Source organism: Mus caroli, unplaced genomic scaffold (assembly GCF_978045245.1).
Source record: "Mus caroli unplaced genomic scaffold, Mus_caroli_1 scaffold_2, whole genome shotgun sequence".
Taxonomy (NCBI): Eukaryota; Metazoa; Chordata; class Mammalia; order Rodentia; family Muridae; genus Mus; species Mus caroli.
In genome coordinates, this window is record NW_028227257.1 from 121,763,914 (window position 1) to 121,785,233 (window position 21,320).

At 41.2% G+C, this 21,320-nt stretch overlaps 1 protein-coding gene across 4 annotated transcripts in view; it reads left to right on the forward strand.

The window, feature by feature from the left end:
- The window catches only part of Ccdc148 (coiled-coil domain containing 148), a 274,321-nt gene that overhangs the window by 202,088 nt on the left and 50,913 nt on the right, over nucleotides 1–21,320 (forward strand). For all 4 annotated transcript variants that reach the window (XM_085834898.1, XM_021155863.2, XM_085834899.1 and 1 more), the window contains one exon: nucleotides 6,119–6,237. In XM_085834898.1, coding sequence (XP_085691024.1) covers nucleotides 6,119–6,237 — 119 coding nt within the window. The remainder of the gene's footprint in view (nucleotides 1–6,118; nucleotides 6,238–21,320) is intronic.

The window sequence follows — 21,320 nt, forward strand, 5'->3', positions numbered from 1 at the left end:
CTGGGATCTCTGTAAGAGCAGCAAGGACTCAACTGTTGGGCCATCTCTCTACTCTCATATGATTTTTTTTTAATTCAGAAATTTAAATCAGTCTGAGTCAAGTCACATGGAAGCTGTTATAGAGCAGAATACTGGAGAGAGAATGTTGACTGAAAGATTTTGAGACTGAGAGTGACACGGGGTTTATTTCTAGAACTAAACAGCTTGATTTGGGTCTCTAAAGCACCTTGACTCACAGAAATGGCAGATATGTATGCTCTTGGGATTGAATAACGTACCCCATGACGTTATAAATCAGTCTAGTGACTGCTAGGCTGCATCATTACTGTCCCTGCAGGTATGAGCAAAACCCAAAACAGAACTTTCTTCAGTGCTATCTTGTCTACATTATTTCTCAATGCATCAGTTTATCAGATGAGTCTATTTCATTTCTCTCTTGAAAGACAATACCAGATACAAAAGATGCCACTATATGGAAATTTCTCTTGCCTTCTAGAAGGTCATAAATTATATGCCAATGCAGAGGTGGCTGTACTATTATGGTAGTTAAATTAACAGAAAAAAAGGTTAAAAGTGAATATATTTATTAAGATGTTCAGTTGTGCTTTCATATATGATAGTGTTACCTTTTTATACGGAGCTGCATATTGCAGGTCAAAGATAGAAAGGATGTCTGTAAGCTGCAAAGATTGATCTAAATAAATTAGACACTAAAAGATGAGATAACTGTTTGCTTTATCTTAATGCTTTGTTGGGAAACTGACTATTTTAACCTTTGTTCATGGTATCGTCCATGTGTCTGGTTAAGTGTTGTGACCTCCTGCTGTAAAGTTATTAAAGTTCTGGAGATAATAACTCGGGAACACTGTACAGAAGTCTGTTTGTTCAGATTCAATATCACACTGATAGCTTGAAATTAGAGGCCATCCCTTTTCCTATTATAATGCTTTCATTCTAAGCTTCTACTTTCTATCTGGAAGTAAGAAAGTCTCATTTCATGGTGAGTTTAATGGCTGTTTGACACTCATCTAGGTTTTTTAAGGGTAAACTTTGATGTATGCTTGGAGCATAAACATCATGCTTTCAGGTAGGGTTGTTAATAAGAAACAAATTGTTTTGAAAATTGCGAAAGCGAGGTGGGATATAAAAATGATCTAAATGCTCTGGGAAAAATAGCATTACATTACATAAATCTATACGGAGCCTATTTTCCTAGGTTTGCTCTCACTGGTGTAAGTCTGCTAAAATGGAGAGAGATGGGACTATGGAAAGGAGCATCTTGCATCCAGGGCAAATCAGCATCTGCTTGAGGAAGGCAGGGTGGCAGGGGCTTGCTTTATTTTGTTTAAAACATCATGTCCAAATAAGAGCTTGACATTCAACTTATCACTTACACTGAACCATCTGACAGCCCACCACCAACATGTTTGAAAGATTGCACAAGAAGTCAAAAAACCCAGTGCGTTTAGATTCTCTATCTCAACAAGTGTCTCAAAGGGCTAGTTAAGTGTCCTCAGCCAGGATTTTAATTTGACGCTTGCAGAGCCAATAATTCTCGATCCACACTTTCTGCTCCTATTAATTGATGAGAAGTGAATGGAACTCTCCTTGGGGAAGTACTTAGTTCAGACTTCACCATGCTGCAAATAAAACTGCTGGCCTGGTTCCCACCCACAACTATTATTCTTGGGCCAGAGACCAGGAGAAGTGTCCACTGATTTAACAGTGACCTTCTAAATTTGACTGTATGTCAAACCCAGTGTAAGGTGCTGGAGGTACAGTGGTAAATAATGCAGATCCACATGGATGCTATACCAAGAAAACATAAGTAAGACCCCAGCAGGCACACCGAGCCATATCTGGAAGAAGGCATAAGGAAGACGGGCTGTGAAGGCAGTACTCAACAGTAAATTTTAAAGGAGGGCCAAGCAGGGTTTCCCAGTCAAAAAGGCTGAAGGCCGCACAACCCCAGGCACTCAGCAAATGCTCCCATAGTTCAGGAACAATCCAGGGAGGGGCCATATAAACAAACCAAGGAGAGAAGCATAATAAATCATAAGCAAAGGGCCCCTGCTGCAGGGGATGGAGTTAGGTTTGTCTAGATCTTGACAATATAATGAGATTCCATAGTGGAGGTGAGAAGGTAAGCCATTCCCTTAGGAAAAACTGAGAAAAGGAAGATGTAAATGAGCTTGACACTTTTTCCTCCTAGTCTTGGATATCAGATATTTTTCTCCAAATAGATGCTTAATTTGGGCCTCCAGGACTGAGTTCTCCCTAGAACAATTTACACCTCCAGATCTCTATTTTCTCCAATAAGAGGTGTTCTGGGCATCTCAGGAACTACATGCCCCCAGTGACCTTCTGTTTGCCCTCCCTTCCCACACCTGTTATGAACCCACCCTTGCTTCAGCCCCATAGCTGCTAAAGCAAAATGCTAGGACACCTTGCTTGCTCTTTATCCCAGGCCTTTAATAGCCAGAATTCCCAACAAGTGCGCTGAGTCCATTCTCAAGCATGCCTCACTCCTACACTGCACCCCAGGGCTTAGTCTAAGTGCCCATCTTTGCTTCATCTTTCCTTCTCAGCACTTCAGCTATCTGTTCTCCATTTAACCAGCAGGGCCATCCTCTTGCACCCTGAGTCACTGCTTGATTGAAATTTCTCAGTGGCTTCCTCATTTCTGAGTCCTCAGCTACTTATCTAGACTCCCGGGAGCTCTCAGTTGGCCCTGTGTATTAATTTACCCATCTACTCTTGTTGTACAGTCTCCTGACTCCCAGCAAAGGTGAGGCCTTTTCTGGCCAATGCTGTTGGTCCCACAGCTTCTGATTCCTCCCCTGGCCTCTGGCTCCTCCATGGCTGTCTCATTCTCAGCTTTTAGGTTTTTATCCTCACGTCCTGTGGAAGGCATTCTAAAAATGCCTTCTGATAAAAGCCACTCAAACTAGTCTGAATCTCACACTACTTAAATCTTGCTTAGGAGTTAACAGAATATGTAATGACCTGCCCCTTCATTTATTTCTTTATTGTGACTTTCCTCTACTAAGTCCCATTGCTATAAATACAACATACCAAGTAAACTGTACAGTATATGGCTCTAGGCATATTGTTAATAAATATTTAGTGAACAAATAAATGCTAAAACCAATAATGTTTAAAATACATTGTGTGTGAGTGAGTGTGCGAGTGTGCATGTGCATGTGTGTTTGAATAGAATCAAACATATAGAGGTACCGATTATTGATAAAATAAGAATTGAGATAGTTGTTTGATTTGATCCCCTGTGACCAGTGAAGGCAACAAGTTAGCCTGGATCATTTCTGATACTTTTGGATTTATTACTTGCCTAGACTCGCTCGGCCTTTCTTCTTGCTTGCTCAATCCCCTGTTTGGAAGACAGAGGTAGGAATGCTATGAGCAAGGAATAGTATAGGAGCTGTAAAGGGGGAAAGCAATACATAGTCTCAGACACTTTGCTGTTACCATCTTGGTGGTTTCAGGAAAGGCTTTCTTCATGTGTTTAATTGTATTTCAGAGAAGGAAGCAGCACAAAGTAAACAGAGGAGGAATGAAGAGAAGCACAGGGGCTGGAGAGATGGCTCAGCCGTTTAAGGCTAGGCTCACAACCAAAAATATAAGAGAAGCACAGGCGGGGGAGTAGGGAGATTTAAGGATGGAGAACTACCCCTGGATAAGGGTCTTTTGGTGTCTCTAGACCATGTGCATATGACCACTGAGGGGGGGGGGCAGCCCTTCCTCTCCTTGGTGGGACTTTAAGGAAGGTTAGAACTTTTGTGTCCCCTGTGAAAAATGTGTTCCCTCCATGCCTCTCCGTGCCTATTGGGAGCTATTGACCAGGAATTAATTTTAAAAAGATAATTTTCACTGTAGGTCTCACTTAAGCTATGGATTTAGTACCTGTTCACACAATTGTATCATTAATCAAATGGTTATTAAGTGCACACACTGTTCTAGAAGACAATCAGAAACGCCAAGATTGGTAAATCACATGCTTTGCATTCTAGTGGGACAGAGAAGGGATATACTAATTAGCAAAGCATCCTGTTCGGGGCCAAACTAACCAGTGCACAAAGCCAAAAGCCAGACGATGAAGATGGAGAGGGGCCAATTCTGGCCAAAGAGCCTATTGCTATATAATTTAAGATTTTATGGGTAGAATGCTAATGATAATCAAATCCTGAAGGAGGAGGTAATTCTTTGGAAAAGTCTTGAAAAAATTAGAGTAACAGGTTGAAAGGCAGTTTCGATGTCGGCAGAGGTAGCCTGGAGGGCTTTGTGACTCAGGTGTCTGAATTCTCGACGGGATCTGGGGGTGACCCGGAAGTCCACAGATAGCACTGACCAGAACAGGTAAAGGGTGCTATATTCAGTGAATATCTCTTTTTCCTGGGATTTCAGTTATAACGAGGATGAGGTCCTCTGAAGTCTGAAGCTTTGAGGAACCTTTCAGATCATGGCCCTGAGGTTTCTCAAGGCCCAGCTCAGGCTTAACACTGTAAATGACTGCATTGGAGGAAGAAAGGAGAGATGGAAAGAGATCATAGTCTTTGATCTGCATAAGGCAACATAAGTAATGGCAGAGGCGAGCAGGCATCAGCAGCCAGTCTTCAGAAGGAGCTCTGCTCTTCCTTCCAGGCCAGCACCAAGAGTGAGCGTCTATTATTGGGCTGGAATGACCTAGGAGAAAGTTGTCTTTCATATATATGCCTTTTAAAGCTTAATTTTGAAGTAGCATCACCACTGTGATAATGAAAGACATATTTATTGCCAAAAACCTGTAAGAGAATGCAGAAAAGTATAAAGATGACTTATGCCCAGGTGAAGATAATCTGTTATCCAACCTGGCACTTAGGGATGCTGGCATTTATCACGTGAACTGCTCTCTCTCTCTCTCTCTCTCTCTCTCTCTCTCTCTCTCTCTCTCTGTATGTGTGTGTGTGTCTGTCTCTCTCTGTCTCTGTCTTTCTGTCTCTTTCTCTATCTTTGTTGTAGGTTTCTTTCTGGTTTCTTTCTGTTCTCTTTAAACTCCACCTTTAGTCATGCAGAGTGGATTTCACCTTCCACTGTGCAGAGCCTTGAGTTGCTGTTCCCCTTCGGCTGCATCACTGCTCTGCCCATGGTCCAGAGGATCCTCGGGTGCCTCTTGAGAGGCTCCTAGAGATCAGACAACATCGTGCTCAGGACAGCCAGGAAACCACTTAGCTTTTCCTGTCTAAACTTTCAGAAGAGGAAATGCCACACTGGAGGTTTGGCTAGGCAGCCCCTACAGACTGTTGCCTGTCAGCGCTGAGGTGGTGCCCCTCTGTCTTTTCCTAGCAAGAGCCAGTGTCTCACGACCGGAACGTGGCAACCTAGAGTAGTGGAACGGGCTTCTACTAACTTGCATTGCCTAAGCACACTGTGGAACCCTAACATGGTCCCAGCCCCCTGGAAATAACGCTTATTTGCTTCCATTGAGAGAAGTAAAGCCAGCCCAGGAAGAACAATGCCTTCCATCTTTGTCAACCTGATAAGCGTGACCTTTATTTTACCACATAGGTCGAGACTACTCTTTACCACAACCGTGTTAATTCGTACTTCCCCTCCTTCCTCCCACCCATCTCCTGCCACTTCCTCCAGGGGCATAAAGCTTTCAACATCCTGCTGTCCATTAGCATAAATAAACCCAAGCTTTTAAGGTAAAAATAGTCTTAATGCCATATTTGTTAAAGACTGCATTACCATAAGAGGATAAAAATACCCCTGGGTACCAGGTAGGTTATATTCTTTAGCGGCAGTAACATGCTTTTACTGTGCTTCCCTGAAAGTCAATTATTTCAGCCATAGATTAAAATCGAGGTCTCAGCATACGGTACATTTCCACTTCAGAAAGGGCTAAGCCAAGCGCTTTCCAGAGACTTGCACCTTTGTGTTTTAATTTTTTTTCTGTTGCCAATATTTTATAGGTAGTTCTAAAGCACACACACACACACAAAGATGAAATGCCATTGCAATCTGATCTTTGCTGTCTGAGCAACTGGATACTGTTGTTGGCTTGTGTCTCTCCCCCATTATCTGTTGTTAATTTAAATTTGGTGTAACATTTATGCACTAGATAAGAAAATACTGGGCTATGAAACAACAGAAGTGGCAAGAAATGGAAATGAGAGATCTCCGGCGTCTGGAAGAACTGAAGAAGTTAATGGCAGAACAGTCAGTGAAAGACAGAGAAAGGTAAGGGAGGGGTTTTAGTTGGTGACAGTGAGCTGGGGAAGCGTTGTCTGCAATGTTGTAAAAGCAATATCAGAGGGAAGATCTGTCGCACTGAGTGTTCCCATTCAATATTTATACCTATGAATGAAAGAAGTGTTTTTTTTTATAATGTAGTTTATACTCTCACTTTCATACTTAAACCTCCACTTTCCCATGTTGTTCCTCTGATGACCTCCTAGTTTAAGATCTCACAGAGGATTTGATGGCAACTGGTTGCCCACTGTGTGCATGAGGTGATACTGGCGACTGCTGTGACTTAATATGTTGACCCAGGAGGAGGAAGCCATTATTTTAATAAGAAAAGGGTCCATTTGCTGTGACTGAGGCTGGGGGGACAATCTACAATTATAGAGAGCGGTGTGGATGTCCTGATGAACAGTCCTTAGAATTCCCTGCAATTATGTAACCGCAGAGCCGAGAAGGGCATTTGGGATAATGAGCTTGACCTTCTTAGTTTATGAGTTTCACTAAGAGATTAAAACAATGTTTTTAAAGATGACTGTATCTGGGCCCAAAAGAAAACAGTAAAAATTGTAGTAATCTGAAAAGGAAATTCTAAATTAGAGAGCTATATTCTCTAATAGGAAACTCCTGTTATATAAAGGGATCAAGAACATACTAGAGACTTTTCTACGGCTGAGGGAGTCTTTCTACAGAAGAGACATGTTTGAATCAGAACCCATCTCTGGAGTTGCTCAGGCTCCTTGTCTCGTCCATTTCGGTCACACTATTTCCTGGGCATCTGAACACTTTAGAGTTGAGTAAGGAAGCAAGACTATGGTAAAGTCTGAGCTCAAGGTCAGGAGGTCAAACAACCAAGGAGGAAACAGATAGCAAGTGACAGCCAAGATACAAGTGAGTGGCTACCATAGGACAGGCTGTGGCTCAGAAACAAGTAATGGGAGCCCCCAAATTGCTGCGTACTAAAGGGTAATGCAAAGGCCATGGTTAAGAGGCTGGCCGGGCCATTCAAGCTCTCCCAGGAAAAGAAAGAGAGCCACAGGAACTTAGAGGGGTGTGGAAGGCAGAGCAGATGTGGAGTCCCAGCATTCGGGACATGCTTCTAATAGAGCGTCTCTCTTAGCAGGGAGCTTCTCTGATTACAGAACCATTTTCAGTCTCTTGCTTCCTGTCCTGGTAATTATCAAGATTAGCTGATTCAGAGCTTCAGTTGAGAAGGAGAAAAAGAAAATCAGATTAGTGTGTATTACATAACAGGAAAAAATAGCCATATTACAGCATAGCAAAAAGGACCAAGGAGCAGGAGCTATAACTCAGGATTTTATTCTTGACTCAGCTTCGAATAGTGTATGACCTTGGGAACGTCAGGTTTTACCTCCACCAGGCTCCATCTTGTCCACCAGAAGACATCTGAAGGCTAAAAGGCTGGCAACTTTTAAGAGTTTGTGATATATTTTCAACTCCCTTGATGGAAAATAATGGAGATTTAAATAATTGTGAGGCCAATCCTTGCATGAATCACAGATTTTCAAATATATGGTATATCCAGGCTATAGTTCTCTGAAAAAAGATTGTGATGCTGTGTGGCTGGGGGTGGGGGGTAGCCAGTGGGAAAAGGCATTCGCTGAGCCTTGGGCTCAGTCCCTAGCACCACAAACGTGGTGGCAAATGCCTCTAATGGAAGCACTGGAGACCGAGGCAGGAGGATCAGAAGTTCAAGGTCATTCTTAGCCACACAGCAAGTTCAAGGCCACCCTGTCTCAAAAAAAGTGAGGGAGATAGAAATAGAATTCTTTGGAGGAGCTAGAGAAAGTATCCAAGGAACTAAAGAGATCTGCAACCCTGTAGGTGCAACAACATTATGAACTAACCAGTACCCTGGAGCTCTTGACTCTAGCTGCATATGTATCAAAACATGGCATAGTCGGCCATCACTGGAAAGAGAGGCCCATTGGACATGCAAACTTTATATGCCCCAGTAGAGGGGAACACCAGGGCTAAAATGTGGGAGTGGGTGGGTAGGGAAGCAGGGGGTAGGGTATGGGGGACTTTTGGGATAGCATTGGAAATGTAATTGAGGAAAATACGTAATAAAAAATATTTATATATAAAAAAAAAGAAATAGAATTCTTATTCTGTGATTTAAAATGCAGTCTTAGGTGTAAAAAGCTTTTACCCAGACAATGACCAGAGGCTATATTCATCTGTAACCATTCTGGCACTAAGAAATTTGGTAGGTAGTTAAAGATTTTTTTCTCTAATAATATATATCATAAAAATCATGTTTGATATTTTAACCTAAGGCACGTTTTCCCCATTGGACTAAAGAGGCATAAATATTAGCTTTCAGGTTTGCTTTGTGGTGTACAGATGTGGCCTTGAGAGTTTGCAAACTCTGCTCATTCACTTTTTTCTCTCTGAATATGGAAGACTAGGTAGGGGTCATGAAAATAAGACATTGATCAAAAGACTGATGGGTGGAGAACATGAGACTTTCACTTGGGGGTTAAAACTGTTGCATTTTGAAGGTTTCATGTGGCTTGACATAAGGAAAAGACAATCGACCTTCACATCTATTCAAAATAGTTTGTCCAAGTTTACACTACCCTTCTGAACTCCTCAAGAGTGAGAGAGAAGACTCCAGAACTGGGTTGTTGCTATTCGAGTCCTGACTTTTTCCTCTACAGGTATATGAAGTTCAGGTAAATTAATGTCTCTGGGCTTTAGTTGGTCATCTTTACAATGAATATATAAATAGCATCTATGCCAGAGGATTATCAAATGGATATTGAATATAACTCTCTGCCTGGAACATAGTAAGAACATTCAATATAAGTGATTTCTACAAACTGACTTTTTCATGACAAGATGCTTCTAATGCAGTTGTGTCTAAATATTTGAATTTTGAAATATTTAAAAAAACATATAGTAATGCAGACATTCTTATAAAAATGAAACCATTTATATTAAACCAAACCGCTGCTTGATGCCTGTCCTCTTGCAATGTCTTCTCTGGAGTTCATTGCTATTATCAGCTGTTTCACCCACGATTATCTATATGCACCCAGGCAAAAACACGAACGTAAGAAAAACCAAACCCACTTTCAGTGTGCTGCAAAATCCAGCGTCATTGTGTTGGTCAGATAGAGCTCTCATGAAGAAATGTATTCACTGGGAGGCTTGGAAATCTTGGATTTAATCTTAGTTCTGGAGCCTAGAAACCCCAAATGGAACAGGGTTCTAGTGAGGATACCCTCCCTGGCCTTCAGAAAGCAGCCCTCTCATGGAGACTCGTTTCACTAGGCTGAGAGAGACAGGTTTCCTGATGTCTCTCCCTATAGGGCACTAATACCCTTGTAAAAGGCTTCACCCTTTCTCCAAGCCACTGGGAGTGAAGGTGCGCTCATAGCAATTCGGGGCAGACACATTTAACATAACCCTCTGGAAGAAGACAAAATGCATTTGTCTCACTGCAGATTGTCTGTTCACTTAGCTATTTTGGGGTTGCTGCTAGCAAAGAATTCCAATGGAACATGTAGAAAAGAAGCCCCTGGTCTGGCAGTGAAGTGCGTGCAGCCTCTGCCGCCAAAGGACAAAGTAGAAAAAGGTTCTCCTCTGGAACCACGCATGACACCCAGTCTGGCAAACAAAGGCAGAATGAGGAGCAAACCTCAAGATGATCCACGGTGATCCTCAAAACAAACCCCACCTAATCTTCAAAAAAGGAGAGTAAGCTCTTCATACTTCTTCTGAAAATTAGCAGTGTAGCCATCTGGAATTTAGAGTCATAAACATGAGAGCTAATTCTTTGACTTCCTTCCCCCCCCCTCTAATTTGATGGCTAACTATATCAGAACCAATTAATATTGACTCATCCTTACCCTTTGATGGAGTATACTGCTTTTATTATATATCACATTTCTAATTATATTTGTATGCCCATATGGACTCTTAATTAGATTAAATAAAAGCTGATCTCTATTTATACTTCTGCACAGACACCATACTGTTCAATCAGCCTCCTGTGCTGTCTAGTAGGACAAGTATTCTCCTCAAAAATAACTACTCTTATGATGTCACCTCTTTTACGAATTCTGTTGACTTTTTTTGCATTAAAATAGTGTTAAGGAAAACTGACCACACACACACACACACACACACACACACACACACACACACACACACACACTTTAATCTCCAAATCTAGAATCATGTTGCCAAAATAGTTTTCTGGTCCTTTCTTTTCTCAGGTCCTCATAGATTTTTTCCAGTAGAAGTTCTGAAATTATCTTGACTGACATAGAAACTTGTGACCAAGAAGGTAATTTCAAGTTTCTTTTAGGTGAGAGGAAAAAAAAAGCCAGTTTAAGATAGCAGCAGTAGAGATGCAGAGACCTAAAGCCTGGGATGTTTATGAAGTTTTGAGATTAACTAACTTTGGTAATTCATGTCACAGAAGATGAAGTCAGAGAAAGAAAAGTGATCTTGAATATAGTTAAGTTAAATGTTTTTATTATTTTAACCTTTTTTATTATTCTTTGACAACCTCATATATCTATACAACTATACAGCTATACAACATCTATACAACCCCAACTTCTTCTTCTTGCTCCCTACTCCCCAGTATGTCCTCCATCTATTTGTATATGTGCACATTTTATACCCCAATAAGTTTAGTTGGTACTGCCAGCTAGACCGATGGTTCATCTTCTTGGCTTGATCTCTACAGGTAGCTAGGAGCTTTGGTTTATTTGGGGTTTTCTTTGCTTGTTGTTTGTTTGTTTGTTTTGTTTTGTATGTTTGCTTTTGCCCTTTGGGTTGAAAGCTTTAGTTATTTTGTTTTCAGCTTCTTATTTTACAATTAGGGTTTTGTTGTTGTTGTTGTTTTGTTTTGCCTATAATCTTTTTTTATGTATCTTTGGTCAACATTCTGTAAAATTGAAATGATACTTTTCACTATCTTATTTCTAAGTAGCTCTCATTTTATTTTGTCTGTCCTGACAATAAGTCAGGGGCCATCAGAATTCTTTTATACTTTCCATGTACTATAATAAAAAGTATTGGTACACTTTATTGGAGGTTACTAAATTATATTTAACATTTAACTGTAGAACAATTTATGTATCACAAAAGCTCTCTGTTTTAAGCGTATGCTTCAGTGGTTGTCAATACGTTTATAGAGTTGCACTACCATGGTGACAGTCAGCTTTTTAACAGTTTCCATGAAGATCTCTCCTACCTATTTGCTCAGTTTCCATCCTGTCCCCACGTCCAGCCCCAGACACTACTAATCTAGGTCAGCCACAGTAGATTGGCCTTTCCTGGGCACTTAGATAAATGGGATGTATCTGGGTTCTTTTCCTTGGCTTACTCCTCTCGAGGTTCATCTGTGCACCACCAGTTTCTTCTTTTTGTTGCTGAAGATTACTTTACTTTGATTCTACCTCTTAACCTTTTCAGAGCAATATGTCTTCCTATTGATAACAGATAATTATTATTAAAGATTTATTTATCTTATATGTGTGAGTATGCTGTCACTGTCTTCAGACACACCAGAAGATGGCATTGAATCCCATTACACATGGTTGTGAGTCACCATTGGGTTTTTAGGAACTGAACTCAGAACCTCTAGTAGAGCAGACAGTGCTTTTAAATACTAAGCCATCTTTCCAGACTAAGTATTCTTTTTTAAAATCATTGCTCAAAATGTATATGTGATAGATATCATGTCTTAAGAGATGAATTACTCTCACTGTATCCTTGTCACCACTATTTGAAGAAGAGTGGGTCCTTGATTTTGCAATACTGATCTCAGTTTCTGCATCAGGCCCCCTGATATAGGGTAGTGGGAACCTTCTATAGAGATGGAAACCTTCCCATCAATGCTCTCTTCACGGCTGGGGAGATGGCACAGTGGGTAGAATGTCAGATGCTTGAGTGTGAATACAGGAAGTTAGATTTCTTCTTAAAGTCTCTTTACTGCAAAGCCAGTAATCTAACAAGGCAATAGAGGCAGAGACAGGGGACTATCCGGATTGGTCTGGAAGCCTGCCTAGAACAAACAGCAGCAGAATACCCTGTCTCAAGCAAGGTGAGAGGTGAGGACCAATACTCACAGCTGCCCTCTGATTTTCACAAGTGCACTATGGCACCCACATACATGTACAGACATGCATGCACATATGTATTTTTTTAAAGTATCTCAAACTGTCATCACAGAACGATGTCATTTAAGATGGTATCTTTAGAGGGGAGTATAAACTACACTATTGGCGATGAAGTAGCCACCTCCAAATGGAGGGTTGGGTAGATGACTTATATGGGCTATTTTGGGAAGAGGGGATAGTTCTTCAACTTTATCTGACTTTCAGCAGGTTAGTTCTCATCCACATTGACCGTCTATAGAGCTTTGAATGCAGTAACAGGTAAGTAAGTTAGCAGTGTATAGAGCTTGTTTGGTGGGTCCTCACTCTCATTACATTTTCTGGGCAAACATGTGGATTCAATATGGAACATTCCTTACTTCTTTGTCCCATATAGCTTTATTGAACCTGGCATCAATGTGCACATCTTGAGTTCCATCTCTTTCATGGCAAATTTCTGGATGTCTTTGCATACCTGAGGGGCATACTTCCATGGATACACTTGTGAATGTTAATAGTGCATTCTCAGGTCACTTCCTCATTGATGGTAGAATGGCAATTCTCCACCTCCTTCTCCCCCCACCCCCTCCGGAGCCTGAGTGTGAAAGGTGCCAGGGATTGTCTGATATGTGTATTGACTCTCCTAATTATTATACCAATGTTGGACCTCTTTCCAGGGTTCAAAACAACTATGTATATGTAACCATGACATTCTGGTATCCATTAAAAATATGAAAAGGTGCATGTGGAATTGGTTTTGATAATATATTTCATTTAATTCAATAACTACCTCAAATATTGTGGTTTTAGTATATCACCAATACAAAAATCACTAATGGGATATTTTACAGCCTTTTCCTCCTCTTAAGTATTTAACATCTGGCATGTGTTTTATACCTAAACTCAAGCCAGTCACATTTCAGCTGCCTATTTCATCAGTGACTGCCATTGGACTGGAACAGTCTATGTTGTCGAGGACTTCCTTTTTATTGGAAAGTGACACATGTAGTCAAACTTGGCAGCCTCATCATAGTGGAGGGGAGCAGGGTGGTAGTTGCCTATATACTGCCTGCCTTAGAGAATTGGCATTTGACATGGGACAAACTTCAAAGCTTGCTTTTATTTGCTTATTCTCCTTCACTGCTCTTACCATGGTGCCCTTTGTGTCTGTTGTCTCTGATCCCCATGGGGCCTCTGTCCCCATGGAATCTGCTGATGATATAACCAGTGTCATTTACCCTCAATGTGCAGACCCACATCTATTGCTACTGTCCATGTATGGACATGGCTTGTGGTCCTGACAGTCCCCTCTTGGGTGAGTTCTTTCTCTTTCTAAAACCCTCCAACGCCTGGTTTTGGCAAAAACTGGCTTGTTCTTGTAATAAGACCTTCTTCAAACCATGAGAAATGAATGTTTTCCCTTGCTCTCTACACAACTTATATCCAATTCCTATGTCATGTAGGGCATGATACTTGCTAAATGCAGGCCTTCCCTAAAGTTATTTATTGTAGAGAAGTGGGGAATAGGTCTTGTGCTGTTGGGCTTTTTCATATCTTTATCCCACCCCATCATCCCAGCTAGGTTTACTGAGGAGCAGAATGTGGTGGAACTGGCATGAAAACTGTTTGCCGTTGCTCTTTCTAGAACAGTGGAATAGCTGACAGGAGATGTTGTTTCCAAGAAAAAAAATCAATGCATGAAGTTAGCGTTTTCAAAATGTTTAATATCTATTTAAAGAGAAAGCACCTCAGGACTCACTGGCTACTTGCATTGCTAGCAAGAGCCCCATTCTTCTTGGATCGTCCTCCTCGGACATCCCAAGACTGTTGCCTTTTTGAGATTCCCTAGCTGCCCATGAATCTAGAAAGACCACAGCTCCATTTCAGACACTGCCAAGAATCAGCCTCATCTTGGAGAGGAGTTCTAAGGAAGGAGTATTGGGGAGCAGTGAAAAAAATGACTCAAAGTCAAATTGTGTGTTACAAGCTGATAGCCTATGTTTTCCTTGAGATAGCTTTGCAGACAGCTCCCTGCTTGAGACAGATTTCTCTTGAAATTATAAAATACTCTCTGGATAGCTCATCTCTTGCAGACCAAAGCCCAATCTTTTATTTATATATCAATTCAATCATTACTTTAGGCTCCCTTTTGATTATCCCATGAATCAGCATTCCATGACCCCAGTCCCTTTATTCTTAGAAAGAGACAGCAAACAACACATTTTTTTTAAACATTGCAAATGGATTTAGAGATCTGCCTGCCTTTGTAAACACAGACAATGAGATAGCTGGGTGAGATCCCATCCTGAGATTCACCATTTCCACCATGCCTGGGCCCAGCCTAGCTCTTATTCAGGCTGACCTTCAACTCAGGAATTGGCCTGCCTTTGTATCTGCCTACCTTTTTTTTTTTTTTTTTTTTTATGAGCTGGTTCACAGTGCAGCTGTCTTTATTCTTTTAGGTTTGCAATCCCTTTTATACAATTCATATGGCATCCTTATATTTTGCATAGTTGAGAAATTATATATTCTTGAACTCGTTTTCATAGTTCTTTCCCACAGCCTTATGGGCTGTCCTGAAGGTCTTAGCATTTACCATTTTGCTGAGACATTAGCCACACTTTCTCCTCCTGGACTCCTGCTGTCTCTGATTATTATGGAACCATTAACCATGGCAGAGAGGACATTCCTTGAAGGAGGAACATGAAAATATGTTATTATAATACAAACAAGCCTTATGCCCACAGCACCCACCAACACCTGTGGAGCTCATACACTTTTGGCTCTGTTCCAGGGGCAGGAACAATGTCACATCATCTCTTATATGGCCAAGCCAGACTCTGCAAGACACCCCAAACCTGCTTCTTTCCTGGGACCTCCCACTATCCAGTAGCTAGCAGGAGCCTTACTTCCCCATGGAATACTCTAACCCACCTCCTTCCTAGAATGCCTCTGCTAAGTTGCAGGAACCACATCACACAGTTTTAAGGTAGAACCTTCACTTTTCCCTCTTCAGCGTGCTTGATTCCCACTATCCCAGGACTCACTGCAACCTCTTTGCAGGAACCTGATACTTGCAGGTTGAGCCAAAATCATCCTTTCTTTCTGACATTCTAAACTCACCAGCTGAGGACCTGTATCCATTGCCACAAAAAGACAGACAATGCAAAAATAACAAGACCATAATTCTCTCAGATCACCAACTCTGTAATAACTGTGAGAACAACTTAGACAAAACATAGGGCACAGGATTCAAAAGAACAATTACGAACATAGTGAAAAAGACCGGGCATGAATAGATTCCTGCGCAAACTTAACCAGGATGGGAAGAAAGTCTTGATTGAAGCCCAAGGAAACAAAACACAAAGAACAGCTGAATGAAATAAAGAGGGCAATTCAGGATATGAAAATAAAATCTGAAAGAGAGACAGAAATGCTAAGGGAAATCCAATGTGAAATGTAGCTGGAAATGAAGAATTCAACAAGCCTAATGGAAAGATGAGGGGAAACATCAGAGGACAGCTTTACCACGAGAATGGATCACATGACACATAGGGAGATGGGGCCCAAAGACTCAGTAAAGAGTTGGACCATTCAGTGAAAGAAGATGCACGAACTCTGCAGGTTCTATGAGACACCATGAAAATATCAATGCTATAAATTTGTATGCATAGAAAAAGGAGAAGAAACTGAGGTCAAAGGTATGGAAAATAAATATTTTCAACAAAATCCTAGGAGAAAATTTCCCAAATCTAGGGAAAAAGATCTTCATCCAGGTACAAAAAGCATAGAGAATGACTAGTAGACAGAGTCAGAAAGAAACTCTTCACACAATATTATAAATAAAACAATAAATATACAAAATAGTGGAAGGGTATTAAAAGCTATAAAAGGCCCATGTTGTATGTAACAGGTGGCCGATCTGGATAATAACTTATTTCTCTGTAGAAACTTTAACTAAAATCCAGAAGCCTTTAAATTTGAATAAATGTGCTTCAAATTCTGAAAGACCACAGAGGCCATCCCATGGTGCTTCACTTGGCAAGCTATTTGTTATAAGTGATGGAGAGAGAAAAAAAAAACTTTAGCCTAATAATCAGGCTAAAGGAATATATGACCACCAAGACAACTTTACAGGGAATACTAAAAAAGAAACTTCAGACTGAAGAGAAAGATGTTCATGTATAAGAGGTTATGGGAAAAGACAAGTAATACCAGGATAGCTGCTATGGAAATTAAACAAATTTCACAAATAAAACGGCAACAATTAATACATGTCTCTCAATAATAACTTTGAATAGTAATGGCCTCAATTCCACCATCTAAAGATATAGGCTAGCCTACTAGATTAGGAAGCAGAGTTCATCTTTTTTTTTTTTTATCCACAGAAATATTCCTCACCTTCAAGGATAGACACTAATTTAGAGTGTGAAGATAGAAAAGAACATTGTAAGAAAATAGTGCCATGCTAAGTGTTGCCATTCTAATATCTGACAAAACAGACCTCAGGAGAACAATCACCCAAGTGGACATTACAAGTCTAAACGTATCCGTAGCAAACTCAGATGTACAGTAATGACTACTACTTGGCCTTAGGTCACAGATTCATCCCCAAACACTAATAGTAGCTGGCTTCCATAACCCCACTTTCACCAGCGCACAGATCACGCAGACAAACAATAAGCTAAGAAACATCAGAGTTAAATGATGTTATAGACTAAATGCATCTAACACTTACCTACAGAGTATTCTACTCAAACACAGTAGAATTCACATTACTCTTGGAAGCCCATTGAAGTTTCTCTAAAATAGACCATACACTGGGTCACAAGGCAAATGTCAAAATTAGGAAAATGAAATAACTCAATGAATTACATCTGTCTATGAGGGTTGGGGGAATAAAGCCTAAAATCCCTAGCAAAATGAACTTCAGACTCATGAAAAAAACACAAATGCATGGAGATGAACCAACATACTGTTGAATGCTAAATGGGTTCCTGAACACATGAAGAAAGTAATTGTTTAAAATTTGGAAGGAAATTAAAATATAACATCCAAAAGCTCTGGCATACAATAAAAGCAGCCCTAAAAGGGGAACTGATAGCCATAGGAGCTCACATTCCAAAGTCAGAAAGAACTCAGATAACAGTGGAGCACTGAAGGAGGGTGGGAATGCATTAACAAAGCACAACCCAAAGCAGTAGACAGAGAGAGTCACCAAGGGCTGGGTGGAAGTGATTAGGAAATAGAAGTCTTAAGGATCAATGAAACAAAGAGTGGGTACTTTATCTGAGAAGATAAAGGGTTGGTAAACCCTTATCCAAAGTAACGAAAGAAGAAGAAGAAGAGAGAAGACCCAAATTAACAAAATTAGAAATAATCAGGAGACAGTCCACCAATGCTAATAATATTTAACCCCAAGGGCCTTCCTTCCTTCCTTTCTTCCTTCCTTCCTTCCTTCCTTCCTTCCTTCCTTCCTTCCTTCCTTCCTTCCTTCCTCCCTCCCTCCCTCCCTCCCTCCCTCCCTCCCTCCCTCCCTCTCTCTCTCTCTCTCTCTCTCTCTCTCTCTCTCTCTCTTTCTTTCTTCATTACAAATGTTGCCCCGACTCCCGGTCACCTCTCACAGAGTTCCCCCTCCCCTTTGCCTTTGAGAGGGTAGTCCCCACCCTGCAGTGTCCCCTGACCCTGGTGCATCAAGTTCTGTAGGGTTAGATGCATCTTCTCCCACTGAGGCCAGACAAAGCCAGCCCTCTGTTATATATGTGTCAGGAGCCTCAGACCAGCCCTGTATACTCTTCGGTTGGTGGCTCAGGCTCTGGGAGCTCCCAGGGGTCTGGGTTAGTTAACATTGTTGGTCTTCCTGTGGAGTTGCCATCTCCTTAAGAGCCTTCAGTTCTTCCCCTAACTCTTCCTTAGGGGTCCTAAGGGCATACTTTAAAAACTTATATCCCACTGAGTTGGAAAACCTAAAAAAACCCACGAATTTCTAGATGCTGCTGACCCACAAAGTTAAACCAAGATGAGAGCAATAGTTTACCAGATCTGTTACAAAGGAGGAAATTGAAGTGGTAATTTTAAAGAAAAAAAAAATCTTCCAGCTAAAAGCAGTCCAGATCCAGATGGATCTACCACATCTTTAAATAGCTACAACCCATGCTTCCAAATCCTTTTAGGGAGCCAGGATTATCCTTATGCCAAAATCAGATGTGAACACAACAGCAAAAGATCGATGGACCACATTTCTGACCAACACAGATTAAAAAATCCCAATAAATACTTGAAAACTGGATTTACACACAAAAACATCTTCATCATGATCAAGTTGACTTTATTCAGGGGATGCAGGAATGGTTCAATATATATAAATCAATAAATGGAATACATAATCCAAATGAATTTAAAGGTAGAAATGATACTGTCATCTCAACAGATGCCCCAAAGGCACTTGGCAAAATCCAACATCTCTTCATGATAAAAGTCCTAGAGAGAGTAGGGCTGAAAAGAACATAATAAAAGCTATTTATGACATACCAATCATTCTCTTTAGAGAAAACTCTGAAGCAATCATATTAAAGTCAGGAAGGAGACGAGGCCATCCACTCTTTCCACCCTTATATAATATAATGTTCAAAGTCTTAGCTAGAAAAATAAGGCAAAAGAAGAAAATCACAGGGATCCAAATGGGAAAAGAAGTCAGAGTGTCCCTGCTTGGAGATAGGTTCTACACAAAGAAGACCCAAAGACAGTGCCAGAAAAATCCTAGAACTGAGAAACACCTCAGCAAGGTGCCAGGGGTAGGGGAGGAAGAAAAGTCAGCCACCTTTCTATGTATCAATGGTGAATACACTGAGAGAGAAATCGGAGAAATGGTGCCATTCACAAAAGCCTTAAAAGCATACAATGCAATGCAATGCCAAAGTAAAAGATTAATCCAAATATGTACTAAATAGAGGATGCCTTCGTTTTGTAGGTAACAGAAACAGGTGTCCTCAGCATAGCTATGAATATAAACATCTCTGTTTATTTTTTAACAAAGCACTCTTCCCACATATATCTAATCTCTTTAACTCTACTTTCTAAGCCACTTCTAGCCATCTCACTTTTTGGCATTTGGCTTCCTAGTGGTTTTCCCTCAAATAATCTCTCTCCACCCACGGCTGGAAGATCCCTCCAGCTTCTTTTTTATGTCATCGTTTTTTCCCCCTCTCTGTGTGTGGTCTCTGAATGTACTGTTCCCACACCCTCCCTAAGGAACCTTGTAGCCCTCTGGGTGCAGCTTTCTGTGGCTGCACCTCTGGGTGCAGCTTTCTGAGACTGCAGTCACCCACTGTTACTTTTGTTTCTATGTAGATGCAGAGGCCCTTTGTTTCTTCTGTTTTTGTTATTTCTGACAATCTCCCATTTATTCTGTTTTCAGAACTTCACTGAAGATTCTCTGTGTTAAACAGGGAGCAGTAGAAAGCAATGGTACCTAATGGTCACGCCTCTTCCGATACATCCTTAATAACACTACTTCGTGTTGCTGTGAGAAATAGCAGAGTAAACAAAAATTAGACCCTCCTTCCATAGAGAAGGCTGTCTGTCCCTTGTCATCATAAATCTTGTAGATGTTTGGGAAAATCTCCAATCTCTGACTGGCGAAATGGCTCAGCAGTTAAAGGCCCCTGCTGCCACGCCAGACAACCTAAGTTCAATCGCCAGGACCCACAAGGTAGAAGAAGAGAACTGACTCTTGTCAGTTGTCCTTTGCTTGCCAGAACATATGTAGGTGTGACCATCCAAACACGCACACAAACAATAACATGCACTCTAGTAGTAGTAGTAGTAGTGGTAGTGGTTGTAAGAAATTCAACCCCCTAACATTTCTTGAGCTCCTTTCTCTTGTAGCTATCATATGATTTTAATATTCTCTCAATATTTTTCAATTGCCTTTTTATGGCAGTAAATGTAACCTTTAGATTAAATTTATTTTCTGTGTGTCTGTCTGTATGCATGCACATGTGTGTGGAAGTCACAGGACAATTGGTAGACGTGAGTCCTCCCCTTCCAACATGTGGTCCTGGGGTTTGTGATCAGGTAGTCTGGCTTGCCCACTGAGCCATCCTCCTGATAAATGTAGCTCTGACCTTTTGCTTGTTTGTTTGTTTGTTTATTTTCATTGCTGTTTCTTATGATTTCATAAATAGCCTGCCTTTCTCATCTTACCTCCTTTTCAGTAATTTGCTGTATTAATTTTTAACTATATATTTATAAGGTAATTGAAAGAATTTCCAGAAGCAGGTTTACTTAGCCAAAGAGCTCCTCTGGGTGCCATTGCATAAACAGGGACTGAAGCTGAGCAAGACAACGAATGGATGGTGGGATTCTAAGTACTTTATCAGTTGAGGCTACTGTCAGCAGAGCGGGGCTTCTTCCATTTGCAACTTAGAATCATCTGGGAGCTCCTGAAAGTCCCAGTGCTCCTGCCAGACGGAAATTAACTAACTCAACGATGCTGTTTTCATTCTGTGTGTGTGTGTGTACACTCGCGTGCGTGCGTGCGTGCGCGCGCGCGTGTGTGTGTGTGTGTGTGTGTGTGTGGGGGTGTGGGTGTGCGTATGTGTGTGGGTGTGTGCATTGGTGTGTGTGCAGGTGAGCACACATGAGCATGTGGATTCATGTAGAGGCCAAAGGGCAGCCTTGATTGTTGTCCATCAGGCATTTTATGCATGTTTCCCCTGCTTTTGTGAGGCACAGTCTCCCTGCCTGAAACACCCCAGTCGGCTAGGCTGGCGGGCCAGTGAACTCCAGGGATATGCCTGTCTCTGTCTTCTCAGCACTGGGATTGGAAGTACACACCATTGTGCCTGACATTGTTCTGGCATGGATTCCGGAACCGGACTTAAATCGTCATACTTACAAGGTGAGCAGTTTAGTAACTGAGAATTCTCCGCAGCCCCA